Genomic DNA, 12,673 nt, shown 5'->3' on the forward strand with positions numbered 1-12,673 from the left:
TGGGTCAGCCATAGCTCTTCCAGAGTTGTCCTTGAAAGGGCATCTTCTGGGAGAGCTCTCTCAGCCCCACCCACCTCACAGGGTGTTGTGGGGGAGGGAGATAAAGAAGATTGTGAGCCACTCTGAGATTCAGAGTGAAGGGTGGTATTTAAATCCAATATCTTCTTTTTCTACCAGCATATTCAAACCTTAACCCTACAGAACTTGGGTAGTACATGGCTTGGGGCAGGTGACGTACCCTCTTTCTCTAACTAAATAGCACATCACTTGAGCGTTCATCTTTCTATGGAGACAGATAGCCAGATGACAACAGCATATTGAATGGAAAGATAATTCTGTTCTCTAATTCCAGATGGAGTTCACCAACAGGACTGCAGTTCAGGAATTCATTTTGGTGGGCTTTGAAACTGGGCGGCTGCAACGACTCCTGCTCCTCAGCTTTTTCACTCTCCTTTACCTGCTCGCCATGGCTGAGAACATCACCATCATCACGTTGGTGCATCTTGACACCCACTTGTCCCGGTTTCCCATGTACATCCTGCTGAGCAACTTCTCCTGGCTGGAGATCTGCTATGTGAGCACCACTGTGCCCCGCATGCTCTTCGACCTGGCATCATCCCACAAGATCATCTCCTTCAGTTCCTGCTTCGTCCAGTTCTACGTCTTCTTCTCTCTCGGCAGCACTGAATGTTTCTTTCTGTCAGCCATGGCCTTAGATCGGTACTTGGCTATCTGCCATCCACTGCGCTATCCACAAATCATGTCCCCAAATTTTTGCTATGCCCTGATAACTGTTTGTTGGGTCCTTGGCTTCGTGACGTACATTGTCCCAGTGACACTGATCTCCAAGATGTCCTTCTGTGGTCCTAACCTCATTGACCATTTTGTGTGTGATCCTGGGCCCATTCTGGCTTTGGCTTGCCCTCCTCTAGCAACTGCTCCTCTCATTAGTCAGATTTTCATGGATGTTTTGGTGATCCTGGGTAATATTGTGTTTGTTGTGCTGTCCTATGGCTCTGTGATTGTCACCTTGATGAAAAACTCTAGCAAAGGTAATCGGTTAAAATCCTTCTCCACCATATCCTTTCACTTAACGGTGGTGACTCTTTTCTATGGCCCAGTGGCTGGGTTATATGTCATGCCAAGTGGAGAAATTGATTCAAATGTCATTAAGATAGTGACAGTATTCTATACTGCCATAACACCCGTCCTTAACCCCATGATTTACTGCCTGAGGAATGATCAGGTAAAGGAAGCACTATGCAGGCTGTGGAGAAGAAAGATCGTATTTTTGCATTAAAAAGTGACAGTGTAAAAACAGTGGTTTTAGGTAGGTGGCCATATTTGTCTGCAATAGAAGACAAAAAATTGAGTCCAGTAGCACCTTAAGGACCAACAAGATTTCTAGAGTACTTTCCAGCAGGGTTTTTTTTTTGTAGCAAGAACTCCTTTGCATATTAGGCCACACACCCCTGATGTAGCCAATCCTCCAAGAGCGTACAGGGCTCTTAGTACAGGGCCTACTGTAAGCTCTAGGAGGATTGGCTACATCGGGGTGTGTGGCCTAATATGCAAAGGAGTTCCTGCTACAAAAAAAGGCCTGCTTTCCAACTCATAGCTTGGACACCTTTTTGGTCTTTAAAGTGCTACTAAAGTGTAAAAAAGAAGAAAGCTAGAAGAAATATAAAACAAAACACCTGACATTTCCATCAAAGGTATGTCTACTGTATTAACCCATACAAGAAGAGAACCTTTCCCTGTTCAGTGTTTCTTGGATTGCTCAGGTAAGCAACCCCCAAATAAGCTTTGTCATTTCCCTGGTAGAGGCTGCATCAAAGATGTTCTCTTTGTGCAACAGAACCCAAGGCCACAACATTTCAAATGCAATGTTATGTAGATCCCCTTGTAGGACACATTATGTAATACACAAAGTGAAATGAATAATCTGTTCCTTCTTATGACAGTCACAATTGGATGGTTTTCATGTGCTCCATGAAGTGCAGTCAAGATAATGCCACGTGATTGCCAGGTGTGATTTGGAAATTAAAATTAATTAAACAAAACCTGAGCTCCTAGATACTGACACTGACTATAAAATGAATTAAGACAGGGGAGTCAATTTTAGCAAAAAGATAACAAGGGTAGAGGATTCTAAACTAGAAGGTTTTTGCTAGGTGTACATTTGGTCCAACCTACCAAGACTCTTCTAATGTACTTATGAACGAAAAGAGGCCATTGAGCCTGTTGTTGTTGCTGTTGTTGTTGAATTGCCTTATACTGGCCAAAGCCGGGCTCTAGGCAATGTACAATAGTAAAATACAAGTAATCATCAATAAAATCAGTTAACTTAAAAACAAATTTCAACCCAATGACATATGTTATAACTTGCTACCAATCTTTCTAGATTCTGTATCAGGGCTGGGGACCCCCCTGGGGGGGGAGGAAGGGGGGGACACAACCGTTGCTGTCCTCAAGCAAAAGCCTGGTGGAACAACTCTGCTTTATATGCCCTGTGCAACTGTAAAAGATCCTGCAGGGCCCTGGTGTCTTCCAAGAGAGCGTTCCGCCAGGTTGACAGCAGGACTGTAAAAGTCCTGACCTCTTTAGGCCCAGGGATCACCCTGTAATTATTTCTATTCCAATAGAATAAACATTTTCTACAATGCTCTACAAATGAAGTCATTGTTTCTCTTTGACATGTGCCAGTCTTAATTATAGCCGTTAATGTAGTCATAGGGTGGGGGTCTGAAAGTTCTGTTCCACTATCAGCAGACCCTTTGTCCAATGTAAGGAGGACCCTCCCACTGCAGATTGATTTTCCCACCGCAGGATGATTTTCCCACCGCAGGATGATTTTCTTCCACTCAAGCCATGTTCCTTGCTCCACAGAGTCCATCATAAGCAGAGCAGAACCTTTTGATTCCATCCATAATAGATGTCTCTAAGGATGCTACAAACTTGGAGTCCAGTAAGACCAACAAAGTTTAATTCTGGATATAAGCTTTTGTGTGCATGCACACTGTGCATGTGGTGACCTCTCAGCTGCCAAAATTGAAAAAACCCAAATCCTTTGACCTTTTTTTCTCATGGGTCGTTTTCGCACTCACCTCCAGCCGACGCGACCCCCCTCTTCACCGCGCAGGATCTGCGCGGATTTCGCACTAAATGCCGCGGAGCAGCCTTTTGCGCCGGAAACTCCCGTCGCAAAACCCGCGCAAACACCAAACTGCTTTTTGGCGATTTACGTTTGAGCGGCTTTTGCGCCGGGAGTTTCCGGCGCAAAAGGCTGCTCCGCGGCATTTAGTGCGAAATCCGCGCAGATCCTGCGCGGTGAAGAGGGGGGTCGCGTCGGCTGGAGGTGAGTGCGAAAACGACCATGGACAATCTCCTACCTCCCACTCATGTGACTGGATATTGTTGCTTGTGATATTTTACATTATATCTTAGCGGTTGTGCTTGGTTACTTAAAAATATATATATATTAAAGTGTTTTAAAAGATTAGTACCAGGCTACCCCCACCTTTACAGCAACTGCCTTCCCTCCACTCTATTTTTAATTTTTTAATTTGATTTTCTTCCTTCAAGAGTAAAATGTGTGCTTCCTCTATTTCAGGGGTGGCCAAACTTGCTTAACCTAAGAGCCACATAGAATAAATGTCAGAAGAAGGGAGGGAGGGAGGGGGGGAGGGAGGGAGGAAGGAACTTTAACTTTAAATGCCTTCTCCAAGTTGGCTGATAGGCAGTGGGGGCTTCCAGAGCTGCACAATATGTTTGAAAGAGCCACATGCGGCTTCTGAGCCACAGTTTGACCACCTCTGCTCTATATATTCTTAAAAGAATTAACATCCCCTTTGCAAAGCTGTCCACCCGGTAGCAACTCTTTCTCCTACCCTCCTACTTTAGTGTAGAGCCAGCCTGGTGCAGTGGCTGAGAGTAACGGACTCTAATCTGGGAGAACTGGATTTGATTCCCCACTGCTGCTCCACATGTAGCCAGCTAGGTGACCTTGAGTCGGTCACAGCTCTCTCAAGAGCAGTTCTCAAAGAGCTCTCTCAGCCCCGCCTACCTCTCAGGGTGTTTGTTGTGGGAAAGGGAAGGGAAAGGAGATTGTAAGCTGCTCTGAGGCTTCAAGTAAAGGGTAGAGTTTAGGGATGGGCATGAACCGGGGGAAAGGCTGGTTAATTTCATTTTGCGGTTCGTTGATGTCACTAACCAAATGAAAACGAACCAACAAAAAACCCACAAATCCCTGAAGAATTCATGTTTGGGGGATTTGTGGTTCATTATGGTTCCCTTCTGCAGGTCAAGAGCTCTCCACTGTATCCTATGGGCCCATAGGATATGATGGAGAGATCTCTCCCCAATCTTTCTTGGCAGGCTGGCTGCGGAAGTGAATAAAGATCGAGGAGACCTCTTCCCAACTCGGGCTCTGCTGGGGTGCCCAGTTGAAACCGGGCAGCCCAGCAGAGCTTGCAAAGCAGCCGATCCTGCAGGGAGAGGTTTGTGGTTCAGTTCGTGCCCATCATTAATGAAGTTCAAATCCAACACTTCTCCTCCTCCTCACACATTCATTTGACCATCATGCTCCTGTTGCATCACAACCTTAAACATCAGGGATGCATTATTCCCACTGGGAGGAGGAGAAGGCCATGCCCTGCACTCGAGTCCTATGTAAATAGGGTTGCCAGCATCCTAGTGGGGCCCAGAGATCTCCCAGAGCTACAACTGATCTCCAGACCACAAAGATCAGTTCATCTGAGACAAAATGGCAGCTTCAGAGAGTAGACTGGTTTTATAACTCTCTGAGGCTCCTCCCAACTATCCCCGGTCTCCATTCCCCAATACTCCAGGATTTTCCCGACTCAGCTGGCAAACAGAGAGCCAGTTTGGTGTAGTGGTTAAGTGCCCAGACTCTTATCTGGGACTCTGGGAGAACCGGGTTTGATTTCCCACTCCTCCACTTGCAGCTGCTGGAATGGCCTTGGGTCAGCCATAGCTCTCGCAGAGGTTGTCCTTGAAAGGGCAGCTGCTATGAGAGCCTTCTCAGCCCCACCTACCTCACAGGGTGGTTGTTGTGGGGGGGGGGAAGGTAGAGGAGATTGCGACCGCTCTGAGACTCTGAGATTCAGAGTATAGGGCAGGATATAAATCCACTATCATCATCATCAACCCTAGGGTTACTCTAGGGTGTTTGGAATACAGAAACGCTTTATGAGTATGGACTGTTAGCCATATTTGGAGATAAAAGAAAGAGGAAAGACTTGGACTTAGAGCCTCACCATGAGAAGGCAATTTTCTCCACTTCTCCTTCCTACTACAGGCCCCTCTTCTCCTCTCAACTGTCCAAAGGGGTTCCAAGACCACTGGGGCTGCAGCAAGAGGAGGGCAGGAAAATTCACTTACATAAGTTTATTTCCATTTGTACCAGAGAACAGTTGGATCCACACAGGTTTCTCACTCTGTCTCACTCAAGTCCCCTCCTTTCCACAGTCCCTATGCCACAAGACTTATATTCATATTAGTCCTATGATCCCCAGCATAGCCTTTTCTTGATGGTTAAAGGCATCTGTCCTTCCTGTTTCAACCACAGAAAAGCTGCATGGATCTAAACCTCAGTGTCCATTTGTAGCTGAGAGCCATCCTCATAAACAGAATGACCTTCGTCCCTTTTCAGCCTCTGTCCTTTAGAGACCAGCTAAGCATCTAGCCCAGGTAGCTCCCTAATATCCCCATTTTCTATGTACTAGAAAGTATTCTTGTTGCTGTTTTGATTCTGTGGAGGTAGGTCTTTCCTCGACAGACCTATCAACAGGAGACTCTCCATGTTTACCAAACACAACTTTCTGGAAGGAAAAACAGATTACTCATGGCAATTGTCTGCATATCTTAATAAAAGGAAGCTAAGCTGTCTTCAGAGTATAGGCCTCTAATGCCAAGGGACCATTTCCCACGGGACACCAATAATTTATCAGTAATGTTTCAGTTTGTTCTCTCACTTCCCACCCAGCCAGCCCCATGACCAAAGCTATAAGTAAACATCACTGTCAGACCAACATCCATTTTCCCAAAATTTGGTCTACCGCTTCTGATGAAGTTTTTGCTGGGCAAAGAAGCATTTTGAACACTGCTGAGGAACATAAATAGGGATCTTAAGAAGATAACAAACATCAGGATGGAACCATGAAGGGGTGGATTCAAGAGAACATTGCCTGAATTCAGTAGATGTGGGCTTCATCGAGAAATTATGGAAGACTATTATAAAAGTACGTCTGTATTGGAAAAGGGTGTCTGATGTACAAAGAAGAGAAGGCCCTGCAGAGGGCAGCAAGAAGACAATTAGATAGGATAATGAGGTCAGCATCATCTCTTCTTTTAAGTGTTATTCTTTCTCTGTCTCCAGATTGCTACTTTTAGGACAAGTTTGATGCTCAGTTAGACCTGACTTTGATAGCCCAGGCTATCATCAGATCTCAGAAGGTAAGCAGGGTCAACCTGGGCTAATATTTGGATTACCACCTCTGAAACATCTCTTGCCTTCAAAAAAAGTCTAGCTCACCACCTCCAAAAGAGCTAGAACTTGTGGCTACCAGACAGCCTTAGGATCTCCTGGCTATACTACCCACACTGCCATATGACAATTATTAATTATTCTCAGCTAGAAATATAGTTAGGAACTAATGCTCCCTCTACGCTGTGGAGTCTTGTGAGCAAAACTTCTGCTTTGTGAGCTACTGGCATTAAAGTTGTAAGCTACTGCACAAATTATTTTGCTCTGGAGCCATTTTTCTTGAGTTAAGACAAAAATGTGTGAGCCGGAGGCTAAAAAACTGTGAGCTAGCTCACACTCACTCAGCCTTAGAGGGAACAGGAACCTATCTTTATCTCTCTTCTTTCTTGTGAAATATGTTAATTCCTACATAAACCTTTATCTACACTTTAATCAGGTTGTGCACCCGTTGCTGTGTTAATTCCCCTGCCGACTGTCTGAAGAGAGACTAGAAGGAAGAGTTCATGTTATGCATCTGTGATTCTTCGCTGGTTTAATTGACTTTAAGTAAATTAAACCATGATTAATGTTTTATTGATTTTACCTAAATTAAACCTTGTTAACCAGTTTAACTAAACTGACTGTTTTCTTCCGGTCAGATCTATCTTATGGGGTTCATCATGCTGGCTTGCCCTGACTTACATGGTCCAAGCTAGCCTGAATCAGGATCGGCCCTGGTTAGAACTTGGATGGGAGACGGTAAACTCTATGCAAAGGCAGGCAATGATTTTTTTTTTAATCTGTATTCAGAGTAATCTGTATGGCACCTAAAACATTTTAGAAAAAGCCAGGGCTTTTTTTAAAAAAAATAAAAATAAAAATAAAAATAAAGCAGGAACTCACAGGAACGCAGTTCCGGCTGGTTTGGTGTCAGGGGGCATGGCCTAATATGCAAATAAGTTCCTGCTGAGCTTTTTCTACAAAAATCCCTGCGCAGAACGCTGGTGACATCAGGGGTTGTGGCTGAATATGCAAATGATTCCTGCTGGGCTTTTTCTACAAAAGAAGCACTGGAAAAAGAGCCGGTTTGGTGTAGTGGTTAAGTGTGCGGACTCTTATCTGGGAGAACCAGGTTTGATTCCCCACTCCTCCACTTGCACCTGCTGGAATGGCCTTGGGTCAGCCATAGCTCTGGCAGAGGTTGTCCTTGAAAGGGCAGCTGCTGTGAGAGCCCTCTCCAGCCCCACCCACCTCACAGGGTGACTGTTGTGGGGGAGGAAGGTAAAGGAGATTGTGAGCCGCTCTGAGACTCTTCGGAGTGAAGGGCGGGATATAAATCCAATATCTTCTTAATTGGGACTTTGGTTTTATCACAACATAGGTGAGTTTTATTACATAAGAGGGGTTCCCTCCCCCCACCACCACCAAAAAATATATATAATTTTATGTAATAAAATTCACCTATGTTGTGGAAGTTGTATATTCTAGCTTAGCCTCACTGGCATTATTTTGGCCTTCAGTCAGCCAAGACATGAAAAAAAATTAACATATGCAATATAGGAAGGGAATGGTTCCCAGCCAGGTTCAAAAACATAATATGCAAGACGATGTGACCTCAAGTTACTCTTCAGGCTTCACAGTGCATCGCTACTCAGTGGAGCAGTTGTTTCTGCAGAAAATTCACGCTATTAGTCACAGTATATATATGTGTGTGTGTATATATGTATGTGTGTATATTTGTGTGTGTGTATATATACACACACACACACATATATTGGCCACTGTGTGACACAGAGTGTTGGACTGGATGGGCCACTGGCCTGATCCAACATGGCTTCTCTTATGTTCTTATGTGACACAGAGTGTTGGACTGAATGGGCCATTGGCCTGATCCAACATGGCTTCTCTTATGTTCTTAAGTTCTTATGAGATCTGAAAACACAGGAGGACTGTTCTCCTTCCCTAACCGAATGGCATGTCTCTTTAATATTTCTTTTTCTAGGGATACAAATAACAGGCAATAAAAGTGTGTCGTATGTAATGCTAGTTTGCTTATCTATTTCTAGATGGAGCTAGTCAATGGGACGAGAGTTCAGGAATTCATTTTGCTGGGATTTGAGCTTGGGCAGCAGAAGCGTTTCCTCCTCCTCGTCTTCTTCAGCATTCTCTATGTGTTGACATTGGCTGAGAACTTCACCATCATCACACTGGTGGTTGTGGACACCCACTTGTCCCGGTTTCCTATGTACATCCTGCTGAGCAACTTCTCCTGGCTGGAGATCTGTTACGTGAGCACCACTGTCCCCCGCATGCTCTTCGACCTGGCTTCCCTTCGTGGCATCATCTCCTTCCCTGCTTGCTTCCTCCAGTTCTACATCTTCTTCTCACTGGGCACAACAGAATGCTTCTTCCTCTCCGCCATGGCCTTGGACCGGTACTTGGCCATTTGTCACCCCTTGCGCTATCCCCAAATGATGTCCCCAGATTCTTGTTATGTTTTGGTAACTGCTTGCTGGCTCCTTGGATTCCTAGTATACGTCATCCCAGTCATTTTGATCTCCAATATGTCCTTCTGTGGCCCCAATGTTATTGACCATTTTTTGTGTGATCCTGGACCAATTCTGTCCCTGGCTTGTCCTCCATTAGCGAATGCTCCCATTGTCCTTCAGACTGCCATGAATGTTGTTGTTTGCCTAGGCAATATGTTCTTTGTTGTGCTCTCCTACGGGGCTGTGATTCTCACCCTGATGAAAACCTCTTGCCAAAGTAACCGAATGAAGTCTTTCTCCACCATATCTTTCCACTTACTGGTGGTGGCACTTTTCTATGGCCCCGTGGCAGGGTCTTATGTCGTCCCGGTTGGAGAAAGTGAGATGAAGGTCATTAAGGTGATAACCCTCTTCTACACTGCTGTGACACCATTTCTCAACCCCATGATCTATTGTCTGAGGAACGATCAGGTGAAGGAGGCACTGGGAAGGCTGTGGCAGAGAAAGACAATATTACTGGAGAGCAGAGTGACAGTGTAGAGAGGAGAGAAGAAGATAAGGAAGGAACACTCAGCTTACCAACATTAATGTACTCATCATTGGACAAGAAGAGTTGTTGTGTTGTTTCTGTTTGGTTTCCTTTAAGATCATATTTAATGGAACATGATATTGTATCTCAAAATTCATTTTACAGAAAACTGATTTATTTTTGATTTGGAGTTATTTTGTCAATTCTGCACAACTGACTTTTAGACTTTGTACTTTGTTTTCAACATTAGATTGATCTTATCTATGTGAACTGTACGGACATGTTGTGGTTGTAATTGTGAGCATTAAATAAAATTTGGTTTTTTTAAAAAAAAAGAGTACCTTTCGCTGATCATAGATTCAGGTGGGTAGCCATGTTGGTCTGAAGCAATAGAACGAAGTTTGAGTCCAAACTTTGAAGACCAATAAGTTTAATTCTGGATATAAGCTTCCGTGTGCACACACACTGTATCTGAAGAAGTGTGCTTGCACACAAACTTGTTGATCTTAAAAGTTCCACTAGACTCAAATGTCCTATTTCTCTGACCAATATTTCTTGGATTGCCAGTCAAAAAGCCTTCCAGTTAAGCTGGAGGAAGAGCCTAGCTTGTTGCTTTCTTGGAAATTCAAAGCTCCCACTCAAGAAATTTCTCTGATCACTTTGTGAACCAGAACCCAAATTTGTAAACATTTGAAATCCAATATTACCAAGAGCTCTCTGTTGTGCATTTCTTCTGTAATACTTAAAATGAGAGGCATGATCTATTCTTATACAGCAGCCTCAGCTGTATAGTATTTGGCATTCCATCAAATATATTCAGAAGAACTGTGTGCAGAAAGCAAGTTTTATTTGTTTTTCCCTCTAATTCTCTTGTAGGAAATAGGTCTGTTTGGATCAATATTGTTATGTTTTGATAACTGTTTGTTGGTTCCTTGGATGCCTAGTGTATGTCATCCCAGTAATTTTGATCTCCGATATGTCCTTCTGCGGCCCCAATGTTATCCAAATCAACCCTATCTCAGGTTTCTTGTTCAAGGTCTACCAGAAGAAAAGAAGCAAATCATTCCTCAAATCTTCCAGGAATTTTGAAGGATACGTGTAATACATATGTACCTAAGATCAATATAGGAGGAAGTGCAGCAACACATGAATGACCTACTGATTCAATTTCCTCAGCAGCAAGGACATAGATGCTCCTTGAGCGGCACACCACAGTATCTCCCTTCCAATAAAGCAGATGGGAGAATATTGAGCCAAGTCGCGATGAAAGCTGCCATGTGTTTAGGAATCAACCAATTCACTAAATAATTTGACAACACCAGTTTCTTGTTCCTGGAAGTAATGGAATTGTGCAGGAGAACTTAAATGGTGTTGAAAGTTGATCCTTTACTTGATTTCAGATTTAGTTTGGAATAACCTGTGTTGAAGAAAACAACGTTAGATCCGACCGAATTGGCACACAATCGGCCGGTATCGAATTTGCCCTTTTTGGGCAAACTTATAGAGAGGGCAGCGGCGTTGCAGCTACAGAGCTTCCTGGAGGATGCTTCTGTCCTTGACCCCTACCAGTCTGGTTTCCGCCCGGGCCACGGGACGGAGGTGCCTCAAGGGGCGGTTCTTTCCCCGATGTTATTTAACATCTATATGCGCCCCCTTGCCCAGATGGCCCGAGGGTATGGGCTGGGCTGCCATCAATATGCTGATGACACCCAGCTCTATCTGCTTATGGATGGCCGGCCCGCCTGCGCCCCAGAAAATCTGGACCGGGCGTTACAGGCAGTGGCTAGGTGGCTTAGGCTGAGCGGGCTGAAGCTGAACCCGGCGAAGACAGAGGTCCTTTGCTTGGGTCGCTGCGGCCCGGGAAGGGAAATCCCCCTGCCAGTTTTTGACGGCGCTCCGTTAACAGCGTCGGGCAGGGTTAAGAGCCTGGGGGTGCTGTTGGAGCCTTCGTTGACGATGGAGGCTCAGATAGCAGCCACTGCCAAGTCCGTTTTTTTTCATCTTAGGCGGGCGAGGCAGTTGGCCCCCTTCCTGGAACGTGACGACCTGGCAACAGTGATTCATGCTACGGTCACCTCGAGGCTGGACTACTGTAATGCCCTCTACATGGGGCTACCCTTGTGCCGGACCCGGAAACTGCAGTTGGTGCAGAACGCTGCTGCCCGGCTGTTACTAGGGCTCCCAAGACGGGAGCACATTCGGCCGGGGCTCCAGGGTCTGCACTGGCTGCCAGTAATATTCCGAGTCCGGTACAAGGTGTTGGTCATTACCTTTAAAGCCCTATATGGCCTAGGACCTGCCTACCTTAGGGACCATCTCTCCCCACACGTTCCCCAGAGAGTACTACGCTCAGGTTCACAAAACCTGTTGGTAGTCCCTGGGCCAAAGGAGGCCCGTCTAAAATCCACCAGGGATCGGGCCTTCTCAATAACGGCACCTTATTGGTGGAACCAGCTGCCGGAAGAGGTGCGGGCCCTGCGGGATCTAGGGCAATTCCGCAGGGCCTGTAAGACAGTCCTCTTCCGGCAGGCCTATGACACTGACAATGAAAAACATCTTGGATGGAACAAAATGTATCTATAGGCCGCCGATTTTATTCTATCTTTTATTCTATCTTGTTTTTATTAAATTATGGTTTAATTGTATTTTTAAATGTTTAAACTGAAGTTGTTTGATTTATTATGTTGTAAGCCGCCCTGAGACACTTAGGTGAGAAGGGCGGGGTATAAATCTTAATATAAAATAAATAAATAAATAAATAAATATTAAGTTACTAGTAGAGTCTCCAATAGATCCAAGGGACCTTTTCCATTTTGACTGAAATGTGTCTGTTAAGTGTTAAAGGTGCAAGAATATATGTATCAAATATTGTAATTGGCTTTTTTATTATTATGCTGCTGTGATTTTATTGTGATTTTGCTATTTATGTTGTGCTCTGCCCTGAGCCCCTACGGGGGAATGGGTGGAATATAAATAAACAAATAATAATAGCAACAACAGGAGGGGGGAAACCCAAGCTTCAGCCAGGAATTAGTCCTGAGTATCCATGCACAAGCTTCCAGAGAAATTAAACCCACTTCTACATGCAACACTGTACCAGGGACACAGCAGGGGGACTGTAAATATGGCTCTCAGGGATTTGGCCTGAATGGTTTCAAAGGGTCTAAA

The 12,673-nt window shown here is 44.8% G+C and overlaps 2 protein-coding genes across 2 annotated transcripts; both read left to right on the forward strand.

The window, feature by feature from the left end:
- Positions 1-352: 352 nt before the first annotated feature.
- Positions 353-8,501, forward strand: LOC132583260 (olfactory receptor 11G2-like). Its single transcript, XM_060254927.1, has 3 exons — positions 353-1,285; positions 6,415-6,477; positions 8,490-8,501. Exons 1-3 carry the CDS (start codon positions 353-355, stop codon positions 8,499-8,501), a joined length of 1,008 nt encoding a protein of 335 aa, XP_060110910.1.
- Positions 8,502-8,553: 52 nt separating this feature from the next.
- Positions 8,554-9,516, forward strand: LOC132583261 (olfactory receptor 11H6-like). Its single transcript, XM_060254928.1, has one exon. It carries the CDS (start codon positions 8,554-8,556, stop codon positions 9,514-9,516), a length of 963 nt encoding a protein of 320 aa, XP_060110911.1.
- The last annotated feature ends 3,157 nt before the right edge of the window (positions 9,517-12,673 follow it).

This window comes from Heteronotia binoei, chromosome 15 (genome assembly GCF_032191835.1).
Source record: "Heteronotia binoei isolate CCM8104 ecotype False Entrance Well chromosome 15, APGP_CSIRO_Hbin_v1, whole genome shotgun sequence".
Lineage (NCBI taxonomy): Eukaryota > Metazoa > Chordata > Lepidosauria > Squamata > Gekkonidae > Heteronotia > Heteronotia binoei.